Here is a 23,426-nt window from a genome sequence, read left to right as displayed (position 1 = left end):
CTAAAGTAAACTAAACCACGCAGAAGAAAGAATTAGTGACTTGTAAATAAGACATTAGAAATTAAGCAGAGTAGCAAAAATTAAAAAAGAGTGAAGCAGAGTGAAGAAAGCCAATGGAAGTTAGAGGACAAAAAGAAAAGAAACAATATTTGCATTAAGGGGGTTGCCTGGATGTCTCGGTAGATTTAGCATCAGACTCTTGATTTCGGCGCAGGTCATGATCTTTTGGTTCGTGAGTTCAAGCCCCACTGGCATTATCCAGATACCCAAACCAGAAAAGGATACTACTAGAAATTAAAATGATAAGCCTATTCCCTGATTAATATAGATGTAAAAACTCTCAGTAATATACTAGCATACTGAGTTCAACAGCACATTGAAAGGATCATATACTATAATCAAGTAAGACGTATCTCTGGGATGCAAGGATGGTTCAACAAATGCAAATCAATCAATGATTGGATTGAAAGAAATTAATCATATGATCATATTAATAGAATGAAAGAGAAGAATCATATGATCATCTCAGTAGATACAGAAAACTCATCTGACGTAAATAATCATAGTAAAAACTCTTAAGAAATTAGACCTAGAAGGAACACATCTCAATATAATAAAGGCCATGTAAGACAAATCCACAGCTAACATCTTACTTAGTGATGAAAGGTTGAAAGCTTTTCTTCTAATATTAGGAACAAGACAAGTGTACCCATTCTCACCACTCTTATTCAACAATACACTAAAAGTCCTAGCTAGAGAAATCAGGCAAAGAAAGAGATAAAAGGTATCAATCCCATTTACAGTAGCATCCAAAACAACAAAGTACTTAAGTGTTAAATTTAAAGAGGGGGGAGATTTCTACTCTGAAAACTACAAGACATGGGTGAAAGAAATCAAAGAAATCACAAGTAAATAAAAAAGTCTTCTGTGTTTATGGCTTAGCAGAGTGAGTATTGTTAAAATGTCAGTACTACTGAAAGCCATTTATAGATTCAATGCAATCCCTGTAAAGATTCCAGTGGCATTTATCATAGAGGAAGAAAAATCACTCCTAAAATATATATGGAAGCAGAAAAGACCCTAAATAGCCAAATAAATCCTAAGAAAGAAAAAACAAAGCAGGAGGCATCACACTTCGTGATTTCAAGCTATACTATAAAGTTATAGTCATCAAAACAGTATCATACTAGCATAAAAGCACACAAATAGACCAATGGAGCACAATCAGGAGCCCAGAAATAAACCCAAGCATACACAGGTCAACTATTATGTCACAAGGGAGCCAAGAATACTCAATGGAGAAAAGAAATGGGGCTGGGGTAATTGGATATACACAGGTAAAAGAATGAAACTGGATCCATATCTTATACCACTCACAAAAGTTAACTTGAAATGGATTAAAGACTTAAATGTAAGACGTGAAGCCATGAAACTCCTAGAAGAAAACACAGGAATAAAGCTCCTAGACATGGGTCTTGGTAGTGATTTTCTGGATATGACACCTAAAACATGAGCAACAAAATAAAAAATAAACAAGTGGGACTACATAAACTAAAAGACTTCACAACAAAAGAAACCATCAACAAAGTTAAAAGAATACCTATGGAATGGGAAAAATATTTGTAAACTATATATCTGATAATGGGTTAATATCCAGAATATATAAAGAACTACAACTCACTAACAATAAAATCAATAACCCAATTAAAAAGTGGACAAAGGACCTGAATAGACATTTCTCTAAACAAGATATACAACAGGCCAACAAGTATATGAAAAGATGTTCAACATCACTAGTCACTAGGGTAATGCACATAAAACCACAATGATATCTTACTAGTCAGAATATATCCCCGACTTGGTTCTACAGATGAGCAAAACCATTGTTTGGGATTACTGCTTGAGCACTGCAAGTATGAATTTGGTCTGCCAAGATCCGTGTGCTGGCCTTTGAAAGCCCCTCCCTCTTTCCCTGTCACACTCGGATTCCCAGTGCTGGAGCCCTGCAGATTTCCCTGCAATACCTGTGGTGCGAGATCAAAATAGGGGCTCTGATAAAGCAACCCACAATGCTGAGGGAGGGCTTGTTTTCCCCCCAGGTTCTGTTTTCCCACTGGATGTACTGGAGGCTCAGGAGAGAACTCTTCACATGTGCTGGTCTCGGGGAGGTGCAACATGACCAATGTATAGCCACTTCTCTTACCCTTTTAATCCAGTCTGATGTGATCTCTGTGGTGCAGAAGGTTGCCTCAGCTTCACCCCCTTGTTCTAGGATTCTTTCAGTGGTATATTGTTCTTGAATAGTTATTAGTTGCTTTTGTGAGCCAAGTCGGAAACAACCTATGTTGCCATCTAGGTGATGTCACTTCCTTTGTGCTTTATTTTTAGGAATTCCACTTAACTCTTTTAATATCTTCTATTTTTCTATTAAAAAAAATTTTTAATGTTTGTTTATTTTTGGGAGAGAGAGAGAGAGAATGAGCAGGGGAGGGGCAGAGAGGGAAGGGGACAGAGGATCCAAAGCGGGCTCTGTGCTGACAGCCTGATGCGGGGCTCTAACTCACAAACTGTGAGATCATGACCTGAGCAGAAGATGGACACTTAACTGACTGAGCCACCCAGGCGCCCCAATATCTTCTATTTTTCTGTGAGATTTTCTGTTTCTGCATTTGCTTCAAGGTTATTTGTAATTGTTCATTGAAGCATTTTGGTGATGGCTGCTTTAAAATCCCTGGCAGATAATTCCAATATCTAATTCAGCCTGTTGTTGGCATCTCTTGATTGTATTTTTACATTCAGATTATGATTTTCCTGGCTTTTGGTATGACAAGGAATTTTCATTTGTCTTCTGGACATTTTGGATATATTTTGGGAGACTCTGGATCCTATTTAAATACATTATTCTATTTTAGCAGGCAATTACCCTATTTGGATGCATTTGTCCTGGTCTACTTTTGTGGGCTGTGGTTCTAATGACAATTTAGTTTTCAGAGTCCTTGTAGTACTAGTTAGGTCTGCTTGGTTCATCTTACAGTACTGGGCCCCACTGCTGCTGACCTGGGCCAGAACTCCAGGCCACATGCTACTAGTGGAACTCCCACCAGTGTTACCAGGGGAGGAAAAAGCCCACCTGAACTGCCTTCTGCTCGGTTGGGGGTCAGGACATTACTGGGCTTGTGCTGCCTTTGCCTTTGAGTCAGGAGATGCTAAGCCTGGACTGTCTTGTCACTGGACTGTCTTGTCACTGGGTGGGGAATTGGGAGATGCCAAACTGATTTGTTTTTCCACAAGTCCTGGGAGTCCCTAGTTAGTCCACCTTCAAATTTTCATCCTTCAGTACCCAACTGATTGTGCACTCTATTATTTCCACATTATTTAGTTATACTTAAGAGGAACAGAGAGAATTTAATTTCTGCCATCTTGTCCCCAAACCTCACCTGGTGTTTTAAGATTACTTTGAAATATGAATGATATAGCCCCATTGACTAGAATTATGTCCCTTTTATCTTTTTTTTTTAATTAATGTTTATTTTTGAGAGAGAGAGAGAGTGACAGAGTGCAAGTGGAGGAGGGGCAGAGAGAGAGGGAGACACAGAATCCGAAGCAGGCTCCAGGCTCTGAGCTGTCAGCACAGAGCCTGACACGGGGCTTGAACTCATAAACTGTGAGATCGTGACCTGATCCAAAGTCTGACACTCAACTGACTGAGCCACCCAGGCACCCCTCCCTTTTATCCTTTGAAGGTGTAATTTGTTACTGTTATTTCTTTGTATATTAAAAAACTAAGAGCAGTATTAATGTATCTTCCTCTACCACTCGTGTTTATGCAAATGTTTTTCACGTGGACATAGGAAAAATTTTAGGAGTTTTATATTTTCTTTTGTATCTTTATATGAATATATCATAAGTAGCTTCTAAGAGAAAGTACCTAAAAATTAATTCAAAAGATATGTTTTTGCTGCTAACAGATCTTCTTATTTAATTTTCAAACGTCTTTATTGGAATTTTTCTATTTATTGAAATATCTTCAAACTTATTAAAGAAAATGCTGAAACATGCCCTGACACAAATAAACTGAAAGCTGCCCTTTCATATTGATGTGAACCTGCAAAATATAACTGGTTAGAATTAATCACATTGAACCATTTTGACATCATTCATTTTTATTTTTTTTACTAGAATTGTAGTGTTTTATTATGTACTTGTTTTATTGAGGTATAACTGACATACAAACTTATATTAGTTCCAAGTATACAACATAATGATTTGATATTTGTATATATTGCAAAATGATCACCACAGTAAGTGTAGTGAACATCTATCACCATACAGAGTAACAGAATTTCTTTTCTTATGATGAGAACTTTAATCTGTTAGCAACTTTGAAATATATAATACAATATTAATAACTGTAGTCACCATGATGTACATGACATCCCAGGAATTACTTATTTTATAACTGGAAATTTATATCTTTTGACTGCCTTCACCCATTCTGCCCAACCCAATTTCGCATGTCTGACAAACTCTGGCAATGATTAATCATTAACCTGTTCTGTATATATGAGTCTGCTTGGTTTTTTTTCTTTTAATTCCACATATAACTAAGATCATATGATATTTGTCTTTCTCTTTCTGACTTATTTCATTTAGCATGAGAAATATAGTGAGGAAAATAGTGTCCTCAGGGTCCATTTATGTTGTTACAAATAGCAAGACTCCATACATTTTTATGGCCAAATAGTATTCCTGTGTGTGTGTGTGTGTGTGTGTGTGTGTGTGTGTGTGTGTGTACACACATGGGTATGTGTAAACATGTATATACCATATTTCCCTTTTTCCTTTAAATACGTGTTTTTTTCATTTTTTTTAACATTCAACGTTTTATTAGTTTCAGTTGTACAACATAGTGATTCAACAACTTCAAACGATTCACAGTGCTCATGACAAGTGTACTCCTTAATCCCCATTACCTATTTAACCCATTCCCCTCACCCTCTTCCACTCTGGTGATACTCACTTTGTTCTTTATAATTAGGAGTCTGTTTCTTCATTTGTCTCTCTCTCCTCTCTAAATTTTTTTCCCTTTGCTCATTTGTTTTTCTTCAGTTTCACATATGAGTGGAATTATATGGTATTTGTCTTTCTCTAACTTATTTTGCATAGCATTATACTCTCTGGCTCCACCATGTCATTGCAAATAGCATGATTTCATCCATTTTTATGGCTGAATAGTACTCCATTGTATATATATACACCACCTGTTTTTTATCCTTTCATCAATCAATGGACACTTGGACTGCTTCCATAATTTGGCTATTATAAATGATACTGCAATAAACATTAGTATGCATGTATCCCTTTGAATTAGTGTTTTTGTATTCCTTGGGTAAATCCCCATTTAATGTAATTGCTGGATCATAGGGTAGTTCTATTTTTAACTTTTTGAGGAACCTCCATAATGTTTTCCACAGTGGCTGCAACAGTTTTTATTCTCACCAAAAGTGCAGTAGGGTTCCTTTTTCTCCACATCCTCACCAACACTTGTTGATTCTTCTGTTGTTGATTTTAAGCATTCTGGCAGGTGTGAGATATCTTATTGTAGCTTTGGTAACATTTCTCTGATGATAAGTGATATTGAACATCTCTTCATATGTCTGTCGTCCATCTGAATGTCTTCTTTGGAGAAATGTTTGGTCATTCCTTCTGCCCATTTTTAAATTGGGATTATTTGTCTTTGTGGTGTAGAGTTTTGTAAGTTCTTTATATATTTTTAGTACTAACCCTTTACTGAATATGTCATTTGCAAATGCCTTATCCCATTCAGTAGGTTGTCTATCGGTTTTGTTGACTATTTCCTTGGCTATGCAGAAGCTTTTCATTTTGATGTAGTTCTAATAGTTCATTTTTACTTTTGTTTCTGTTGCCTCAGGAGACATCCTAGAAAGAAGTCGCTACAGCCTGTGTCAAAGAACATACTGCCTGTGATCTTTTCTAGGATTTTTATGGTTTCATGTCTCATGTTTAGGTCTTTAATTCATTTTGAATTTATTCTTACATATGGTGTAAGAAAGTGATCCAGTTTCATTGTTTTGCATGTTGTCCAGTTTTCCCAACACCATTTGTTGAAGAGACATTCTTTTCCCATTGGACATTCTTCCCTGCTTTGTCGAAGATTCATTGACCTATAGTTGTGGGTTGTTTCTGGAATTCTGTTCTGTCCTATTGATCTATGTGTCTATTTTTGTACTGTTTTGATTACTACAGGTTTGTAATATAACTTGAAGTCTGGAATTGTGATGCCTCCAGCTTTACTTTTCTTTTTCAACATTGCTTTGGCTTTTCAGGGTCTTTTGTGGTTTCATACAAATTTTAGGATCATTTATTCTGGTTCTGTGAAAAAACATGTTGGTATTTTGTTAGGTATTGCAATGAATATGTAGATTACTTTGGGCAGTATAGACATTTTAACAATATTTATTCTTCTAATTCCTCAGCATGGAATGTCTTTCCATTTCATTGTGTCATCTTGGATTTCTTTCATCAGTGTTTTATAGTTTTCAGAGTACAGATCTTTCACCTTTTTGGTTAGGTTTATTCCTAAGTATTTTATTATTTTTGGTACAATTGTAAATGGGATTGCTTTCTTAATTTCTCTTTCTGCTGTTACATTATTGGTGTACAGAAATGCAACAGATTTCTGTATATTGATTTTGTATCCTGTGACCTTACTGCATTTCTTCAGTTACAGTAGTTTTGTGGTGGAGTCTTTTGGGTTTTCTATATTTTGTATCATGTCATCTGCAATAGTGAAAGTTTTACTTCTTCGTATCAATTTGGATGCCTTTTTATTTTTTTGTTGTTGTTGTCTGATTTCTGTGGCTAAGACTTCCAGTACTATGTTGAATAAAAGTGGTAAGAGTATACATCTTTGTCTTGTTTCTGACCTTAGAGGAAAATCTCAGTTCTTCCCCATTAAGTATGATGTTGCCTGTGGGATTTATGTAGATGGCCTCTATTATGTTGAGATATGTTTCCTCTAAACCTATTTTGTTGAGGGTTTTTGTCAAGAATTCTTTGTCAAATGCTTTTTTTCTGCATCTATTGAACTGATCATATGGTTCTTATCTTTTCTCTTATTGATATGATGTAATACACTGAGTGATTTGCCAATATTGAGTCACTCTTGAAACCCTGGAATAAGTCCCACTTGATTGTGGTGGATGATGTTTTTAATGTATTGTTGGATTCAGTGTGCTAGTATTTTGTTGAGGACTTTTGCATGTATATTCAGCAGGAATAAGGGATATTGGCCTGTGGTTCTCTTTTCTATGGTGTCTTTATCTGGTTTTGGTATCAGGGTAATGCTGGCTTCATAGAATGAATTTGGAAGTTTTATTTCCTTTGCTATTTTTTGGCATAGTTTGAGAAGAGTAAGTATTAAGTCTTCTTTCAATGTTTGGTAGAATTTGCCTGTGAAGCCATCTGGTCCTGGACGTTTGTTTGTTGGGAGTTTTTTGATTACTGGTTCCATTCCTTTGCTGGTTATCCATCTGCTAAGATTTTCTATTTCTTCATGTTTCAATTTGGAGAGTTTATATGTTTCTATGAATTTATCCATGTTTTCTAGATTGTCCAGTTTGATGGCATATAGATTTTCATAATACACTTATAATTGTTCATATTTCTATAGTGTTGGCTGTTATTTATCCTCCCTTATTTGTGATTTTGTCTATTTGGGTCCTTTCTCCTTTTTTTGGTAAGTCTAACTAGAGGTCTACCAATTTTATTAATTTTTTTCAAAGAACCAGTTCCTGATTTCATTGATTTGTTCTATTGTTTCTTTAGTTTCTATATCACTTATTTCTGCTCTAATATTTATTATTTCATTCCTTCTGCTGGTTTTAGGTTTTGTTTGTTGTACTTTTTCTGTCAGAGAAACTGAGTGTAAGGTTAGGTGATGTATTTGAGGTTTTTTTTTTTTTTTTTGCTTCTTGAGGTAGGCCTGAATTCTTGAACTTCCCTCTTAGAACTGCTTTTGCTCCATCCCAGAGGTTTTGGAACCTTGTGTTTTCATTTTCATTTGTTTCCATGTGCTATTATTTCTTCCTTGATTTCCTGGTTGAGCCATTCATTGTTTAGTAGCATGTTATTTAACCTGCATGTATTTGTGATCTTTACAGATTTTTTTCCTGTGGTTGACTTCTAGTTTTGTAGTATTGTGGCCTGAAAATATGCATGGTATGACTTAAATCTTCTTCAATTTCGTGAGACTTGTTTTGAGATCTAATATGTGATCTATTCTGGAGAATGTTTCATGTGCACTTTAAAAGAACATGTATTCTGCTGTTTGGGATAGAATGTTCTGAATGTATCTGTTAAATCCAGCTGTTCCAGTGTGGCATTCAAAACCATTGTTTTCTTGTTGATGTTTTGTTTAAATGATCTGTCCACTGATGTAAGTTGGGTGTTAAAGTACCCAACTATTATTGTATTATTATTGATTTTTATGTTTGTTATTAACTGTTTTATGTCTTTTGTTGCTCGTAAGATGGGTGTCCTAGTTATTAAGAATTGTTACAACTTCTTGTTGGATATCCCCTTTATGATTATATAGTGTCCTTCTTTGTTTCTTGTTACTGTCTTTGTTTTAAAGTCTATTTTCTCTGATATAAGTATTGCTCCTCATCTCTCTGTTGACATCCATTTTTATGATAGACATTTCTCCACCCCCTCATTTTCATTCTGCTTGTGTCTTTAGGTCTAAAATGGGTCTCTTATAAGCCACATATAGATTTGTCTTGCTTTCTTTCCATTCTGTCCTCCTATGTCTTTTAGTATATGTGCTGCCGATGTCTTTGGATTGGAGCATTTAGTCCATTTATATTCAAAGTAATTATTGATAATGTATTCTCATTTTATTATTTGTTTTGTGGTTTCTGAAGATTTTCTCTGATCATTTTCTCTGATCATTGATGATTTTCCTTATTGATATATTTGGATTTTTTCTCTTTGTTCTTTACATACTTATTAATGATTTTTGATACATGGTTAACAGTAGGTTTGTATATAACCTCTTAAGCATATAGCTGTCTATATTAATTTTATCATCATTTAAAATTAGAACCATTCTTTGCTTCTCTCCTGCCCACATTTTAGGTATATTTTATCATATTTCCCGTATTTACATATTTGACACATTTTCCTTTTATTTTGTGAATGCCTTGTCTGATTTTTGACAGAAATATTATTTTTTACTCCTTTTGTTTCCTACTTTTATACTGTCACTTTTGGTCTCTCCTTTCCACTCAAGGAGTCCCCTTAAATATTTCTTACAGGGTTGGTTTTTTGGTCATGAACTCCTTTAGTTTTTATTTGCCTAGGAAGCTCTTTATCTCTCCTTCTATTCTGATTGATAGCCTTGCTGAATAGAGTATTCTTAGCTACAGATTTTTCCCATTCAGCAGTTTGAATATATAAGGCCACTCACTTTTGGCTTGCAAAGTTTCTGCTGAAAAATCCCCTGCTAGCCTTTTTGGGTTTCCAGCCTTTTGGGTATCTTCTTTTGCCTTGCTGCTTTAAAATTTTTTTCTTTATCACTGTATTTTGCCAGTTTAATTACAATATATCTTAGTGTTGACCTCCTTTTGTTAATTTTGATGGGAGTTTCCTGTGCCTCCTGGATCTGGATGTCTGTTACCTTCCCCAGATCAGAGAAGTTTTCAGCTATTATTTTTTCAAGTAAATTTTGTACCCTCTTTTGTCTTCCTTCTTCTAGGACTCCTATAATATGAATATTATTACATTTGGTGGAGTCACTGTGTTCCCTAAGTCTGTTTTCATTTTTCATAGTTCTTTTCTTTCTTGTTCAACTTGATTACTTTCCATTATTCTGTCTTCTAGGTCACTGAGTTGTTCCTCTGCTTCTTCCATCCTGCTGTTCATTCCATCTAGCATGCTTCTCATTTGGTTTATTGAGCCCTTTATCAATGCTATTTTATTCCTTATCTCTGTGTTAAGGGTCTCACTGATGTCTTCCACTCTTTTCTCAAGTCCAGTGAGCATCTTTGTGATCATTACTTTAAATTCTCTATTGGGCATGTTACTTATTTCTGTTTTGCTTAGATCTCTGGCCATGGCCTTGTACTGTTCTTTAATTTGGGATAAATTTCTCTGTCTTTTCATTTTACCTACATTTCTGTGTCCATTTGTCTGTGTTAGGAAATAAGCTACATCTTCTGTTCCTCAGGGTAATGATCTTATGATGAAGAGATCCTGTAGTGCCCTGCCATGTAGTGTCCCCTGTTTCCCTAGGCCTGGTGCTTCCTGGAGTGTCTCCAGTGTGTTCTGCATGTGCTCTTATGTTTTGTCTTTGCTGCTGTATCCTTTAGGTCAGTCGTCTATAGAGGCTTTGTTTGCCTATTACAAGGAATGTCTGGTCCCTGGACTGAATGTGGCACGTTTTAACTTAGGTGTGCTCTGGTCTGTTTGTGAAATGAGACCTGTTGCCACTGCTGCTGTAACTGAGGCTCCTCAAAACTCCTGAGTGGGAAGGTGTGGTGTGAGCAGGGTTTGGGGCCAGTTTTCTAGAGGAGGGGACTGCTAAGGCATCAGTGGAAAATGAGAAGAGTGGTTCCACTGAAATATGGGGGACAGGGCTTGGTGTAAGCGAGTGTTGGTGTTGTGTTGGTTCCTATAGGTGTCCCTGTGCTTATGCTTAGGGTCAGTGGAGAGAAATGGCACTGTCTTGTTATTTTCTTCCTGAAGATTTCTCTCCGTGAACACTGCCTCTCTTGGATGTGGTCCAAAATAAACAAATAACCCTCTCCACTGTATGTGCCAGGTACTTTTCATATCACTGTTTCTGTGCTGTGTACCCACAGGTTGTTTGCCTGCCTTCTCTGCAAGAGCAACATAATGCCCTCCATGCTGTATCCTAGCCAAGCCCAGTGACCTTTAAATCTCCAGACTTTATGCCCCTCTAGTTGCCAGCAGTCATGAAATTTGGCCCCTCTTGCTTTACAAGCCAATTGTTATGGAATTTGTTTCCCCCAAGCACTCCCCTGCATGTTAGTCTGTCTCACCCTTCTCTACAACCAGTGCATTCTCTCCACTCCCATGGTCATGGTCCATTTCACTCCCCAACCACATCTCCACACTTTTTACCTTCTTCCATGTGGCCTCTTTTCTACCTTTAGTTGTGTAGTATGCTCTGCCAGTCTTCAGGTCATTTTCTGGTGTATTTAGGAATATTTGATAGTTATCTGGTTGTGTTTGTGGGACAAGGTGAGCTTAGAGTACTCCTACTCCACTGCTATCTTCCAACAACCCACTAGTACATTTTCTTCATTGGATTTTCATTTTTTGTTCTTTCTCTTGCCCTATTCCTTTCTTCTTCACTTGGTCTATCTATATATACCCTATTGATTTTTTTCACATAAACAGGTATATTTTGAGTGAAAATTGGTTTTTAGAAGTTTTATTTGAACAAATTAATAATATACCCAAAAAACAAACAAGATAAAGCTGATCAAGAGAATCCTCTGATAAAAGGTTCCACAGAGGTCCATCACTGACAGTGTTTTTCTTTCATTCCCACTAGTGTCAGGTGATTGCCAAATAAATACATATTATCTCAGTGTTTCATAATTTTTAAAAACATCTTTATTGAGATATAATTCACACACTATTAAATTCACCCTTAAATGGGTGTACAATTTGCTATTTGTATATTCTCACATATTATATTTCTTATTTATTTTCCTTAAATTCATAATGTATTATTTTATAATTGGAAGTTGTCTAGAATTTTGCCATGAGAATGGAATTATTCTAGCTATCATAGAATTTCTGATGATAATTCTGATTTGGGTTAAATATTGGGCTTTGAGAATTATGGCATAGTGTTTGCTCTGAGAAATTGAATAGGAGTTGCTTTTTTTTTTTTTTTAAATAACTAGTCTGAATCAAGATGTGGCAGCTGTGAAGGAAAACATCAATACTCCTGATAACCTATATGGAAATGGCAAACAAGATCGGAGCAAACAAAGAAGAGCTTCCTGTCCTCGACCAGAGAAGGGGACTAAATTCCAACTTACTGTGCTTCAGGTCAGTGTGTAAATATTATTTGCTTAAGAGTGTGTGTAGAGGTCTGTGTTGACAGAGAGGGGCCATGTTTCTTAAGAGGTGAGTATAAAGCATGTGAAGCGCTAATGTTTCTCTCATTAAAATTTTTTCTGATAACAATATTATGTATTAGGAAGTATAGGCCAAATACAAGGAAGAAAATGAAATTCACTTTTTTCATCTTTTTCTATATGTATGTATAGTATTTTACATTATTAAGGTTGTAATAGTACTAGTAATAGTAGCAAATGTTTTCTTTTTTGGTAGACACCTTAAATGTTATGCCTTTGTTTTATCATTTAATCCTTCAGTAAACCTGTATGATAGGTGTTAGCATACTCATGTTTACAAATGAAGATATTGAAGATTAGAGGGGTAAAGCAATTTGCCTATGGTCATTGAACTAGCAATTGATAGTCTGATTGGAATCCAAACTTTAAAGCTGATATTTCTAACTAATTGGTATATACATCTTGGATGGATGCTTAAACCATTGTATAACTTCATATTCTTCCTTTTTTTTTGCTGAACACACACACACATATATTTTAATTTCATTAAGTTTTTAATTTTAATTCTAGTATAGTTAACATACAATGTTGTTATATTAGTTTCAGTTGTACAATATAGTTACTCAAAAATCATATATATCACTTAGTGCTCATCATAAGTGTACTCTTTAATACCCATCACTTATTTTATCCATCCCCCATGCACATGCCCTCTGGTGATCATCAGTTTGTTCTCTATAGTTAGGAGTCTGTTTCTTGAGTGTCTCTCTCTCCTTCTCTCTTTTATTTTAATCTTCCGCTTATTTGTTTTGTTTCTTAAATCCTATATATGAGTAAAATCTTATGGTATTTGTCTTTCTCTGACTGACTTATTGCACTTAGCATTATATTGTTGAACTACATCCATTTTGTTGCAAATGACAAGATTTCATTCTTTTTTATGTCTGAGTAACCTACTTTGTATGTATATACCATATCTTTCAATTTTTTTTAATGTTTATTTATTTGTGAGACAAAGAGACAGAGACAGAGCATGAGAGGGAGGAGGGGCAGCGAGAGGGGGAGACACAGAATCTGAAGCAGGCTCCAGGGTCTGAGCTGTTAGCACAGAGCCCAATGCGGGGCTCGAACCCACAGACTGCAAGATCATGACCTGAGCTGAAGTCGGACACTCAACTGACTGAGCCACCCAGGCACCCCAACCATATCTTTTTAAAAATTTTTTTTAATGTTTATTTTTAAGAGAGAGAGTACATGTACATGATTGGGGGAGGGGTGGAGAGACAGGGACAGAGGATCCAAAGTGGGCTCTCTGCTGTCAGCACAGAGGTTCAAACTCATGAACTGTGAGATCATGACCTAAGCCAAAGTCAGACACTTAACCAACTGAGCCACCCAGGCACCCCATATCTTCTTTATCCGCTCATCAATCGATGGACATTTGTACTGCTTCCATATCTTGGCTACTGTAAATGCTGCTATTAACATAGGGGTGCATGTATCCCTTTGAATTAGTGTTTATGTATCCTTAATGTAAACACCTAGTAGTGTGATTACTGAATCATAGGGTAGTTTTGTTTTTAACATTTTGAGGAACCTCCATACTGTCTTCCACAGTGGCTATACCAGTTTGCATTTTCAGCAACAGTGCATGAGGGTTCCCTTTTCTACACATCCTCATAAACACCTGTTGTTACTTGTGTTGTTGATTTTAGTCATTGTGACAGGTGTGAAGTGATATCTCATTATAGTTTTGATTGCAATGCCATGATGATAAGTGATGATGAGCATTTTCATGTGTCTTTTGGCCTGAGTATCTTCGTTGGAGAAATGTCTGTTTAAGTCTTCTGACAACTTTTTAATTCGATTATTTGTTTTTGTATGTTGAGTTTTATAAATTCTTTACATATTTTGCATACTAGCCCTTTATTGGATATGTAATTTGCAAGTATCTTCTCCCATTCCATAGGTTGCCTTTTAGTTTGTTTTTTTTTTAATTTTTTTTAATGTTTATTTATTTTTGAGACAGAGAGAGACAGAGCATGAACAGGGGAGGGGCAGAGAGAGAGGGAGACACAGAATCCAAAACAGGCTCCAGGCTCCAAGCTGCCAGCACAGAGCCCGACGCGGGGCTTGAACTCACGGACCGTGAGATCATGACCTGAGCCGAAGTCGGATGCTTAACCAACCAAGCCACCCAGGCGCCCTGCCTTTTAGTTTTTTTAGTTGTTTCCTTTGATGTGCAGAAGCTTTTAATTTTGATGTCATCCCAGTAGATCATTTTTGCTTTTGTTTCCTTTTCCTCAGGAGATATAAATAGAAAGAATTTGCTACTGCTGATTTCAAAGAAGTTAATGCCTGTGTTCTCTTCTAGGAATTTTACAGTTTCAGGTCTCACATTCAGATCTTTAATCCATTTTGAACTTATTTATGTGTATGGTATAAGAAAGAGGTGGAATTTCATTCTTTTGCATGTTGCTGTCCAGTTTTTCCAACACCATTTGTTGAATGGACTGTCCTTTTACCATTGCATATTGTTTCCTGCTTTGTCAAAGATTAATTAACCCTGAAGTTGTGGGTTTATTCTGCATCTTCTATTTCTTTTCATTGGTTTTTGTGTCTCTTTGTGCCCGTACCATACTGTTTGATTACTATAGCTTGGGAGTATAACTTGAAATCCAGAATTGTGATGTCTTCAACTTTGCTTTTCCTTTTCAAAATTGATTATTTGCATCTATGTTCATCAGGGATATTGGCCTGTAGTTCTCTTTTTGAGTGGTGTCTTTATCTGGATTTTGTATCAGAGTAATGCTGGCCTCATAGAGTGGATTTGGAAGTTTTGCTTCCTTTTCTATTTTTTTGGAATAGTTTGAGAAGAATAGGTATTAACTCTTCTTTAAATTTTGTTAAAATTCACCTGTGAAGCCATCTGGTCCCTAACTTTTGTTTGTTGGGAATTTTTTGATTACTGACTCAATTTCTTTGCTGGTTGTCTCTGTTCAAATTTTCTATTTCCTTCTGTTTCAGTTTTGGTAGTTTATATGTTTCTAGGAATTTATCCATTTCTTCTAGCTTATCCAATTTGTTGGCATATAGTTTTTCATAGTATTCTCTTATGATTATATGTTTGATGTTGGTTGTTATTTCTCTTTTCTCATTTGTGATTTTATTTATTTGAGCCCTTTCTCTTTTTTCTTGACAAGTCTGACTAGAGGTTTAACAATTTTATAATTTTTTTCAAAGAACCAGCTCCTGGTGTCATTGATCTGTTCTATTGTTTGTTTTGTTTTGTTTTGTTTTGTTTTGCTTTGCTATGTTTTGTTTTTAGTTTCTATATCTTTTATTTCTAATCCCATCTTTGTTTCCATTTTTCTTCTGGTTTTAGGTTTTGACTGTTGTACTTTTTCTACCTCCTTTAGGTGCATGGTCAGGTTGTTTATTTGAGATATTCCTTCCTTCTTGAGGTAGACCTGTATTGTTGTAAATTCCCTCTTAGAACCACTTTTGCTACATCCCAGAGGTTTTGGATCATTGTGTTTTCATTTTCATTTGTTTCCCCGTACTTTTTTTTTTAATTTTTATTTTTTTAACTTTTTTATTTTTTAAAATTTACATCCAAACTAGTTAGTATATAGTGAAGCAATGATTTCACTAGATTCCTTAATGCCCCTTACCCATTTAGCCCGTCCCCCCTCCCACAACCCCTGGGGACTATGTGCCATCGAGGCCAGGCCATGAGTTTGGGCTCAATGTGCAATGGTAGCTGGGGATCGCAGTTGGGCAGGATACACAAGGGTGGTGGGTGTGCATAGCAGGATATGGTGCTGCTGACATGCCTGTTGCCCTTTGGCAGCTGTGCACCTGTTGCTAGGCAGGGTACCTGTGTGTCTTTAACATAATTTGCCCTGAGTATAGGGCCAAGGCTTGCAGGCTTGGAGTAGGCAATCCTCAGCAGAACTCACGGGTGTGGAATACTGCTGGTGGGTTAGGTAGCAAGCGTCTGTGCAGTCTCGCCTTCTGCAGGTGTCTCTGTGCTTATGCTATGGGCAGGGGACAAAACTGGCATGTGCCAGCTCCCTTATTTTAGGAAAAGTCCCCAATACAGTCCAAAATCAGTATGAACAGATCTGACTCCTGTTTCCCCCGGCTTTGTATAAGCTGCCATTTTTATGTTGCCTCTCTGCAGTTTGCTGTCTCTTTAAGGGTGGCAACCCACCTGTCATTCACCCACCTGGCTTGCCCAGTGCTGAGTCAGCTGACCTATAAAGCTCCAGGTTGTAAGCCCCACTGGTTTTACAAACTCATAGAATGTAGTCCCTCTTGTGTGTGTGTGCGTGTGTGTGTGTGTGTGTGTGTGTGTGGTTTTTTAAGAGAGAGAACGCGAACAGGGCAGATGGAGAGAGAGAGAGAGAATATCTTAAGCAGACTCTGTGCTCAGTGTGGAGCCTGTTGCATGCCTTGATCCCATGCCCCTGGGATTATAACCTGAGCTGAAATTGAGAGTCCGGTGCTCAACAGACTTTGCCACCCAGGTGCCCCTGCCCCTCTGGTTCTTAGAACCAAACTTTATGGGGATCAGTATTCCTCCTGCGCACTCCCTGGTGTGAGGGTCAGTTTCTCTGCTTTGTTTATGCACATAACTTTATTCCTTTTGTGGGCAGCCTCTTTGGCCTCTGACCTTCTTAACTTTTCAAATGCAGCTTCATCTCTAGTTGTGGAGTTTGTTTTGCCTGTCTTTGGATCACTCTCCAGTTTATTGACTTGGGTGTGGATGATATCTAGTTGAAAATGTAGGAAGGGTTGAGCTCTGCATCCTCCTACTCCACCATCTTCCCAAGCTCTGACTCTCTTCTGACGATTCTGTAATGGGCTTATATTCTTGTGTTGAGTTTTAGAAGTTTTTCACATATTTTGTTTTTTGTAATTTTTATTTTTTTAAGTTTTATGAGATATAATTGACATATAACATTATAAACATTAAAGGTGTACAACATAATTTATGTATATATTGATGTTTTTAAATTTTTTTTATATTTAAATTTTAGTTAACATTCAGTGCAGTATTGGTTTCAGGAATGGAATTTTGTGATTGATTACTTACATACAAAACTCAGTGCTCGAGAAAGACCTCGGACTGAGACTGAGAGGGATCCAATCTCTAACTGCAGGGCTTTCTTCGGACTGGGGCCAGCTCCCTGTTCCCACAGCTGGGGAGGAGGGGAGCCACGCCTGGGTGCGATTGTAGGTCACAGGCTCAGTCTGCAGCTTGAGAAAGCCATTCCCTTCCTGGAGGGCTCCATGATAGCACAGAACCTGCCTTCGTCTGCCGCCGCCCCCCACCCCCGCCGCCATTTCTCCTCCTTATCTCTTCCCTCCCCTTGGCTGGTTACTCTGGTTTTTGGTCTGTCTGAACAGGCATATTTAATGCATTGTCTTGATGCATGTTCTTCTTTACACTGTCCTTCTTTACACTCCTTTCTCTCTCTCTGGAATAATCAAGCCATATAGTTTCTCTTTATGGGTAATTTTATCTTCGTTTCATTTTCCCCACCTCCTTCTTTATTTTCCTTTCTCTCTGGATTGAGCCTTTTAGTCTCTCTGACTAATCAACTGCCCAATCAACATTTATCCCCCACCCCACTATTGTCATTTCTCTTTGGATGTGCTCTTCCCTCAGCACCTCCTCCAACCTCTTCTTTACTTGTAGTCTGTGTTTTTGGGTTTTGGTTTTTAGCCGTTAGGTTTTTGTTTTTGTTTATTTGTTTGTGTTATTTGCTAGTGTGTTTGCATGTTTTTGTCTCCTGTTTGTCTGTCTGTTTTCCTTACAGGGCTACTCCAAAGAACAAATCTGGTGGAGGGTACAAAATATTACTACGAGTAGGGTAATAAAATAACCAAAGTCACAACAACAGAGAGCAAGTAACAATCCCTGATTAAACACCTCCTGATGCGTCAGGCCCTGGACACTGTATAACGCTCCTTTAATATAGCAGTGTTTGCAGGTGCAGAGCACACAAGCTTTTAAAACGCTTAAAGGACTTGGGGCGCCTGGGTGGATCGGTCGGTTGGGTGTCCGCTTTGGCTCAGGTCATGATCTCACAGTCCATGAGTTTGGGCCCGCATCAGGCTCTGTGCTGACAGCTCAGAGCCTGGAGCCTGCTTCGGATTCTGTGTCTCTGCCCCTCCCCTGCTCATACTCTGTCTCTCCCTGTCTCAAAAATAAAAACATTAAACAAATTAAAACGAACAAAGGATAGAAAACTACCCAAATTATGATGAAACGGAAGAATTCTCCTCAAAAAAAAGCCAGGAAGTAGCAACAGCTAATGAATTGATCAAAACCTATTTAAGCAATATAACAGAACAAGAATTTAGAATAATAGTCATAAAATTAATCACTGGGCTTGAAAAAAGCATAGAGGACAACAGAATCTATTACTACAGAGATCAAGGGACTATAAAAGAGTCATGAGGTGGTAAAAAATGCTATAAATGAGGTGCAAAATAAAATGGAGGTGGCCACAGCACGGATTGAAGAGGCAGAGGAGAGATAGGTAAATTAGAAGATGAAATTATGGAAAAAGAAGAAGCTGAGAAAAAGAGAGATAAAAAAATCCAGGAGTATGAGGGGAGAATTAGAGAACTAAGTGATGCAATCAAATGGAACAATATCCGCATCATAGGAATTCCAGAAGAAGAAGAGAGAGAGAAAGGGGCTGAAGGTGTACTTGAACAAATCATAGCTGAGAACTTCCCTGATCTGGGGAAGGAAATAGGCATTGAAATCCAAGAGACACAGAGAACTCCCTTCAGATATAACATGAAACGATCTTCTACATGACATATCATAGTGAAACTGGCAAAATACAAGGATAAAGAGAGAATTCTGAAAGCAGCTAGGGATAAATTGGCCCCAACATACAAAGGTAGACACATAAGGGTAGTAGCAGACCTATCTACTGAAACTTGGCAGGCCAGAAAGGAATGGCAGGAAATCTTCAGTGTAATAAACAGAAAAAATATGCAGCCAAGAATCCTTTATCCAGCAAGTCTGTCATTCAGAATAGAAGGAGAGATAAAGATTTTCCCTAACAAACAAAAACTGAAGGAATTCATCACCACTAAACCAGCCCTACGAGAGATCCTCAGGGGGACTCTGTGAGTGAAATGTTTCAAGGACCACAAAGTGCCAGAGACATCACTACAAGCCTGGAACCTGTAGACATCACAATGACTCTAAAACCATATATTTCTATAATAACATTGAATGCAAATGGACTAAATGCTGCAACCAAAAGGCATAGAGTATCAGAATGGATAAAAACACAAGACCCATCCATTTGCTGTCTACAACACACTCATTTTATTTATTTATTTTTTTCAATATATGAAATTTATTGTCAAATTGGTTTCCATACAATACCCAGTGCTCACCCAAAAGGTGCCCTCCTCAGTACCCATCACCCACCCTCTCCTCCCTCCCACCCCCCATTAACACTCAGTTTGTTCTCAGTTTTTAACAGTCTCTTATGCTTTGGCTCTCTCCCACTCTAACCTCTTTTTTTTTTCCCCTTCCCCTCCCCCATGGGTTTCTGTTAAGTTTCTCAGGATCCACATAAGAGTGAAACCATATGGTATCTGTCTTTCTCTGTATGGCTTATTTCACTTAGCATCACACTCTCCAGTTCCATCCACGTTGCTACAAAAGGCCATATTTCATCCTTTCTCATTGCCACGTAGTATTCCATTGTGTATATAAACCACAATTTCTTCATTCATCAGTTGATGGACATTTAGGCTCTTTCCACAATTTGGCTATTGTTGAGAGTGCTGCTATAAACATTGGGGTACAAGTGCCCCTATGCATCAGTACTCCTGTATCCCTTGGGTAAATTCCTAGCAGTGCTATTGCTGGGTCATAGGGTAGGTCTATTTTTAATTTTCTGAGGAACCTCCATACTGCTTTCCAGAGCGACTGCACCATTTGCATTCCCACCAACAGTGCAAGAGAGTTCCCGTTTCTCCACATCCTCTCCAGCATCTATAGTCTCCTGATTTGTTCATTTTGGCCACTCTGACTGGCGTGAGGTGATATCTGAGTGTGGTTTTGATTTGTATTTCCCTGATAAGGAGCGACGTTGAACATCTTTTCATGTGCCTGTTGGCCATCCGGATGTCTTCCTTAGAGAAGTGTTGATTCATGTTTTCTGCCCATTTCTTCACTGGGTTATTTGTTTTTCGGGTGTGGAGTTTGGTGAGCTCTTTATAGATTTTGGATACTAGCCCTTTGTCTGATATGTCATTTGCAAATATCTTTTCCCATTCCGTGGGTTGCCTTTTAGTTTTGTTGTTTGTTTCCTTTGCTGTGCAGAAGCTTTTTATCTTCATAAGGTCCCAGTAATTCACTTTTGCTTTTAATTCCCTTGCCTTTGGGGATGTGTCGAGTAAGAGATTGCTACGGCTGAGGTCAGAGAGGTCTTTTCCTGCTTTCTCCTCTAAGGTTTTGATGGTTTCCTGTCTCACATTCAGGTCCTTTATCCATTTTGAATTTGTTTTTGTGAATGGTGTGAGAAAGTGGTCTAGTTTCAACCTTCTGCATGTTGCTGTCCAGTTCTCCCAGCACCATTGGTTAAAGAGACTGTCCTTTTTCCATTGGATGTTCTTTCCTGCTTTGTCAAAGATGAGTTGGCCATACGTTTGTGGGTCTAGTTCTGGGGTTTCTATTCTATTCAATTGGTCTATGTGTCTGTTTTTGTGCCAATACCATGCTGTCTTGATGATGACAGCTTTGTAGTAGAGGCTAAAGTCTGGGATTGTGATGCCTCCTGCTTTGGTCTTCTTCTTCAAAATTACTTTGACTATTCGGGGCCTTTTGTGGTTCCATATGAATTTTAGGATTGCTTCTTCTAGCTTCGAGAAGAATGCTGGTACAATTTTGATAGGGATTGCATTGAATGTGTAGATAGCTTTGGGTAGTATTGACATTTTGACAATATTTATTCTTCCAATCCATGAGCAGGGAATGTCTTTCCATTTCTTTATATCTTCTTCAACTACCTTCATAAGCTTTCTATAGTTTTCAGCATACAGATCCTTTACATCTTTGGTTAGATTTATTCCTAGGTATTTTATGCTTCTTGGTGCAATTGTGAATGGGATCAGTTTCTTTATTTGTCTTTCTGTTGCTTCGTTATTAGTGTATAAGAATGCAACTGATTTGTGTACATTGATTTTGTATCCTGCAACTTTGCTGAATTCATGTATCAGTTCTAGCAGACTTTTGGTGGAGTCTGTCGGATTTTCCATGTATAATATCATGTCATCTGCAAAAAGCGAAAGCTTGACTTCATCTTTGCCAATTTTGATGCCTTTGATTTCCTTTTGTTGTCTGATTGCCAATGCTAGAACTTCCAACACTATGTTAAACAACAGCGGTGAGAGTGGGCATCCCTGTCGTGTTCCTGATCTCAGGGAAAAAGCTCTCAGTTTTTCCCCGTTGAGGATGATGTTAGCTGTGGGCTTTTCATAAATGGCTTTTATGATGTGTAAGTATGTTCCTTCGATCCCGACTTTCTCAAGGGTTTTTATTAAGAAAAGGTGCTGGATTTTGTCAAAGGCCTTTCCTGCATCGATTGACAGGATCATATGGTTCTTCTCTTTTTTTTTTTTTTATTAATGTGATGTATTACGTTGATTGATTTGCGAATGTTGAACCAGCCCTGCATCCCAGGAATGCATCCCACTTGATCATGGTGAATAATTCTTTTTATATACTGTTGAATTCGATTTGCTAGTATCTTATTGAGAATTTTTGCATCCATATTCATCAGGGATATTGGCCTGTGGTTCTCTTTTTTTACTGGGTCCAAGAGACTCATTTTAGACCTGAGGACACCTTCAGATTGAAAGTGAGGGGATGGATGGGGCGCCTGGGTGGCGCAGTCGGTTGAGCGTCCGACTTCAGCCAGGTCACGATCTCACGGTCTGTGAGTTCGAGCCCCGTGTCAGGCTCTGGTCTGATGGCTCAGAGCCTGGAGCCTGTTTCCGATTCTGTGTCTCCCTCTCTCTCTGCCCCTCCCCCGTTCATGCTCTGTCTCTCTCTGTCCCAAAAATAAATAAACGTTGAAAAAAAAAATTAAAAAAAAAAAAAGAAAGTGAGGGGATGGAGAACTATCTATCATGCAACGGGAAATCAAAAGAAAGCTGGAGTAGCCATACTTATATCAGGCAAACCAGACTTTAAATTAAAGGTTGTAACAGGAGATGAAGAAGGGCATTATATCATAATTACAGGGTCTATCCATCAGGAAGAGCTAAGAATAATAAATGTCTATGCACCGAATACGAGAGCCCCCAAATATGTATAACAGTTAATCACAAACATAAGCAAACTTATTGATAAGAATGTGGTAATTTCAGGGGACTTTAACTCCACTTACAGCAATGGATAGAACATCTAGACAGAGAATAAATAAAGAAACAAGGGCCCTGAATGATACATTGGATCAGATGGACTTGACAGATATATTTAGAACTCTGCATCCCAAAGCAACAGAATATACTTTCTTCTCGAGTGCACATGGAACATTCTCCAAGATAGGTCACATACTGGGTCACGAACCAGCCCTTTGTAAGTATACAAGAATTGAGATCATACCATACATACTTTCAGACCACAATGCTATGAAGCTTGAAATCAAGCACAGGAAAACGTCTGGGAAACCTTCAAAAGCATGGAAGTTAAACAACACCCTAGTAAAGAATGAATGGATCAACCAGGCAATTCGAGAAGAAATTAAAGAATTATGGAAACAAATGAAAATGAAAATACAACAATCCAAATGCTTTGGGACACAGTGAAAGCAGTCCTGAGAGGAAACTACATTGCAATGTAGGCCTATCTCAAGAAACAAGAAAAATCCCAAATACAAAAGCTAACAGCACACCTAAAGGAAATAGAAGCAGATCAGCAAAGACACCCCAAAGTCAGCAGAAGATAAATAATAAAGATCAGACCAGAAATAAGCAGTATTTATTTAGTATAGAATCTAAAAAAAGATTAGAGCAGATCAATGAATCCAAGAGTTGCTTTTTTGGAAAAATAAACAAAATTGATAAACCGCTAGCCAGGCTTCTCAAAAAGAAAAGGGAGATGGCCCAAATAGATAAAATCATGAATGAAAATGGAATTATTACAATCAATCCGTCAGAAATACAAGCAGTTTTCAGGGAATTCCATGAAAAATTATATGCCAACAAACTAGACAACCTGGAAGACATGGACAAATT

General features: G+C 37.6%; 1 protein-coding gene across 6 annotated transcripts in view; it reads left to right on the top strand.

The window, feature by feature from the left end:
- WNK3 (WNK lysine deficient protein kinase 3) overlaps window positions 1-23,426 on the top strand; it is a 189,016-nt gene that overhangs the window by 111,692 nt on the left and 53,898 nt on the right. For all 6 annotated transcript variants that reach the window (XM_019823858.1, XM_019823859.1, XM_019823860.3 and 3 more), the window contains exon 12: window positions 11,961-12,108. In XM_019823858.1, coding sequence (XP_019679417.1) covers window positions 11,961-12,108 — 148 coding nt within the window. The remainder of the gene's footprint in view (window positions 1-11,960; window positions 12,109-23,426) is intronic.

The sequence above is a fragment of the Felis catus genome, chromosome X (assembly GCF_018350175.1).
Source record: "Felis catus isolate Fca126 chromosome X, F.catus_Fca126_mat1.0, whole genome shotgun sequence".
Classification (NCBI taxonomy): Eukaryota; Metazoa; Chordata; class Mammalia; order Carnivora; family Felidae; genus Felis; species Felis catus.
This window is presented reverse-complemented; position numbering and strand designations above follow the sequence as displayed.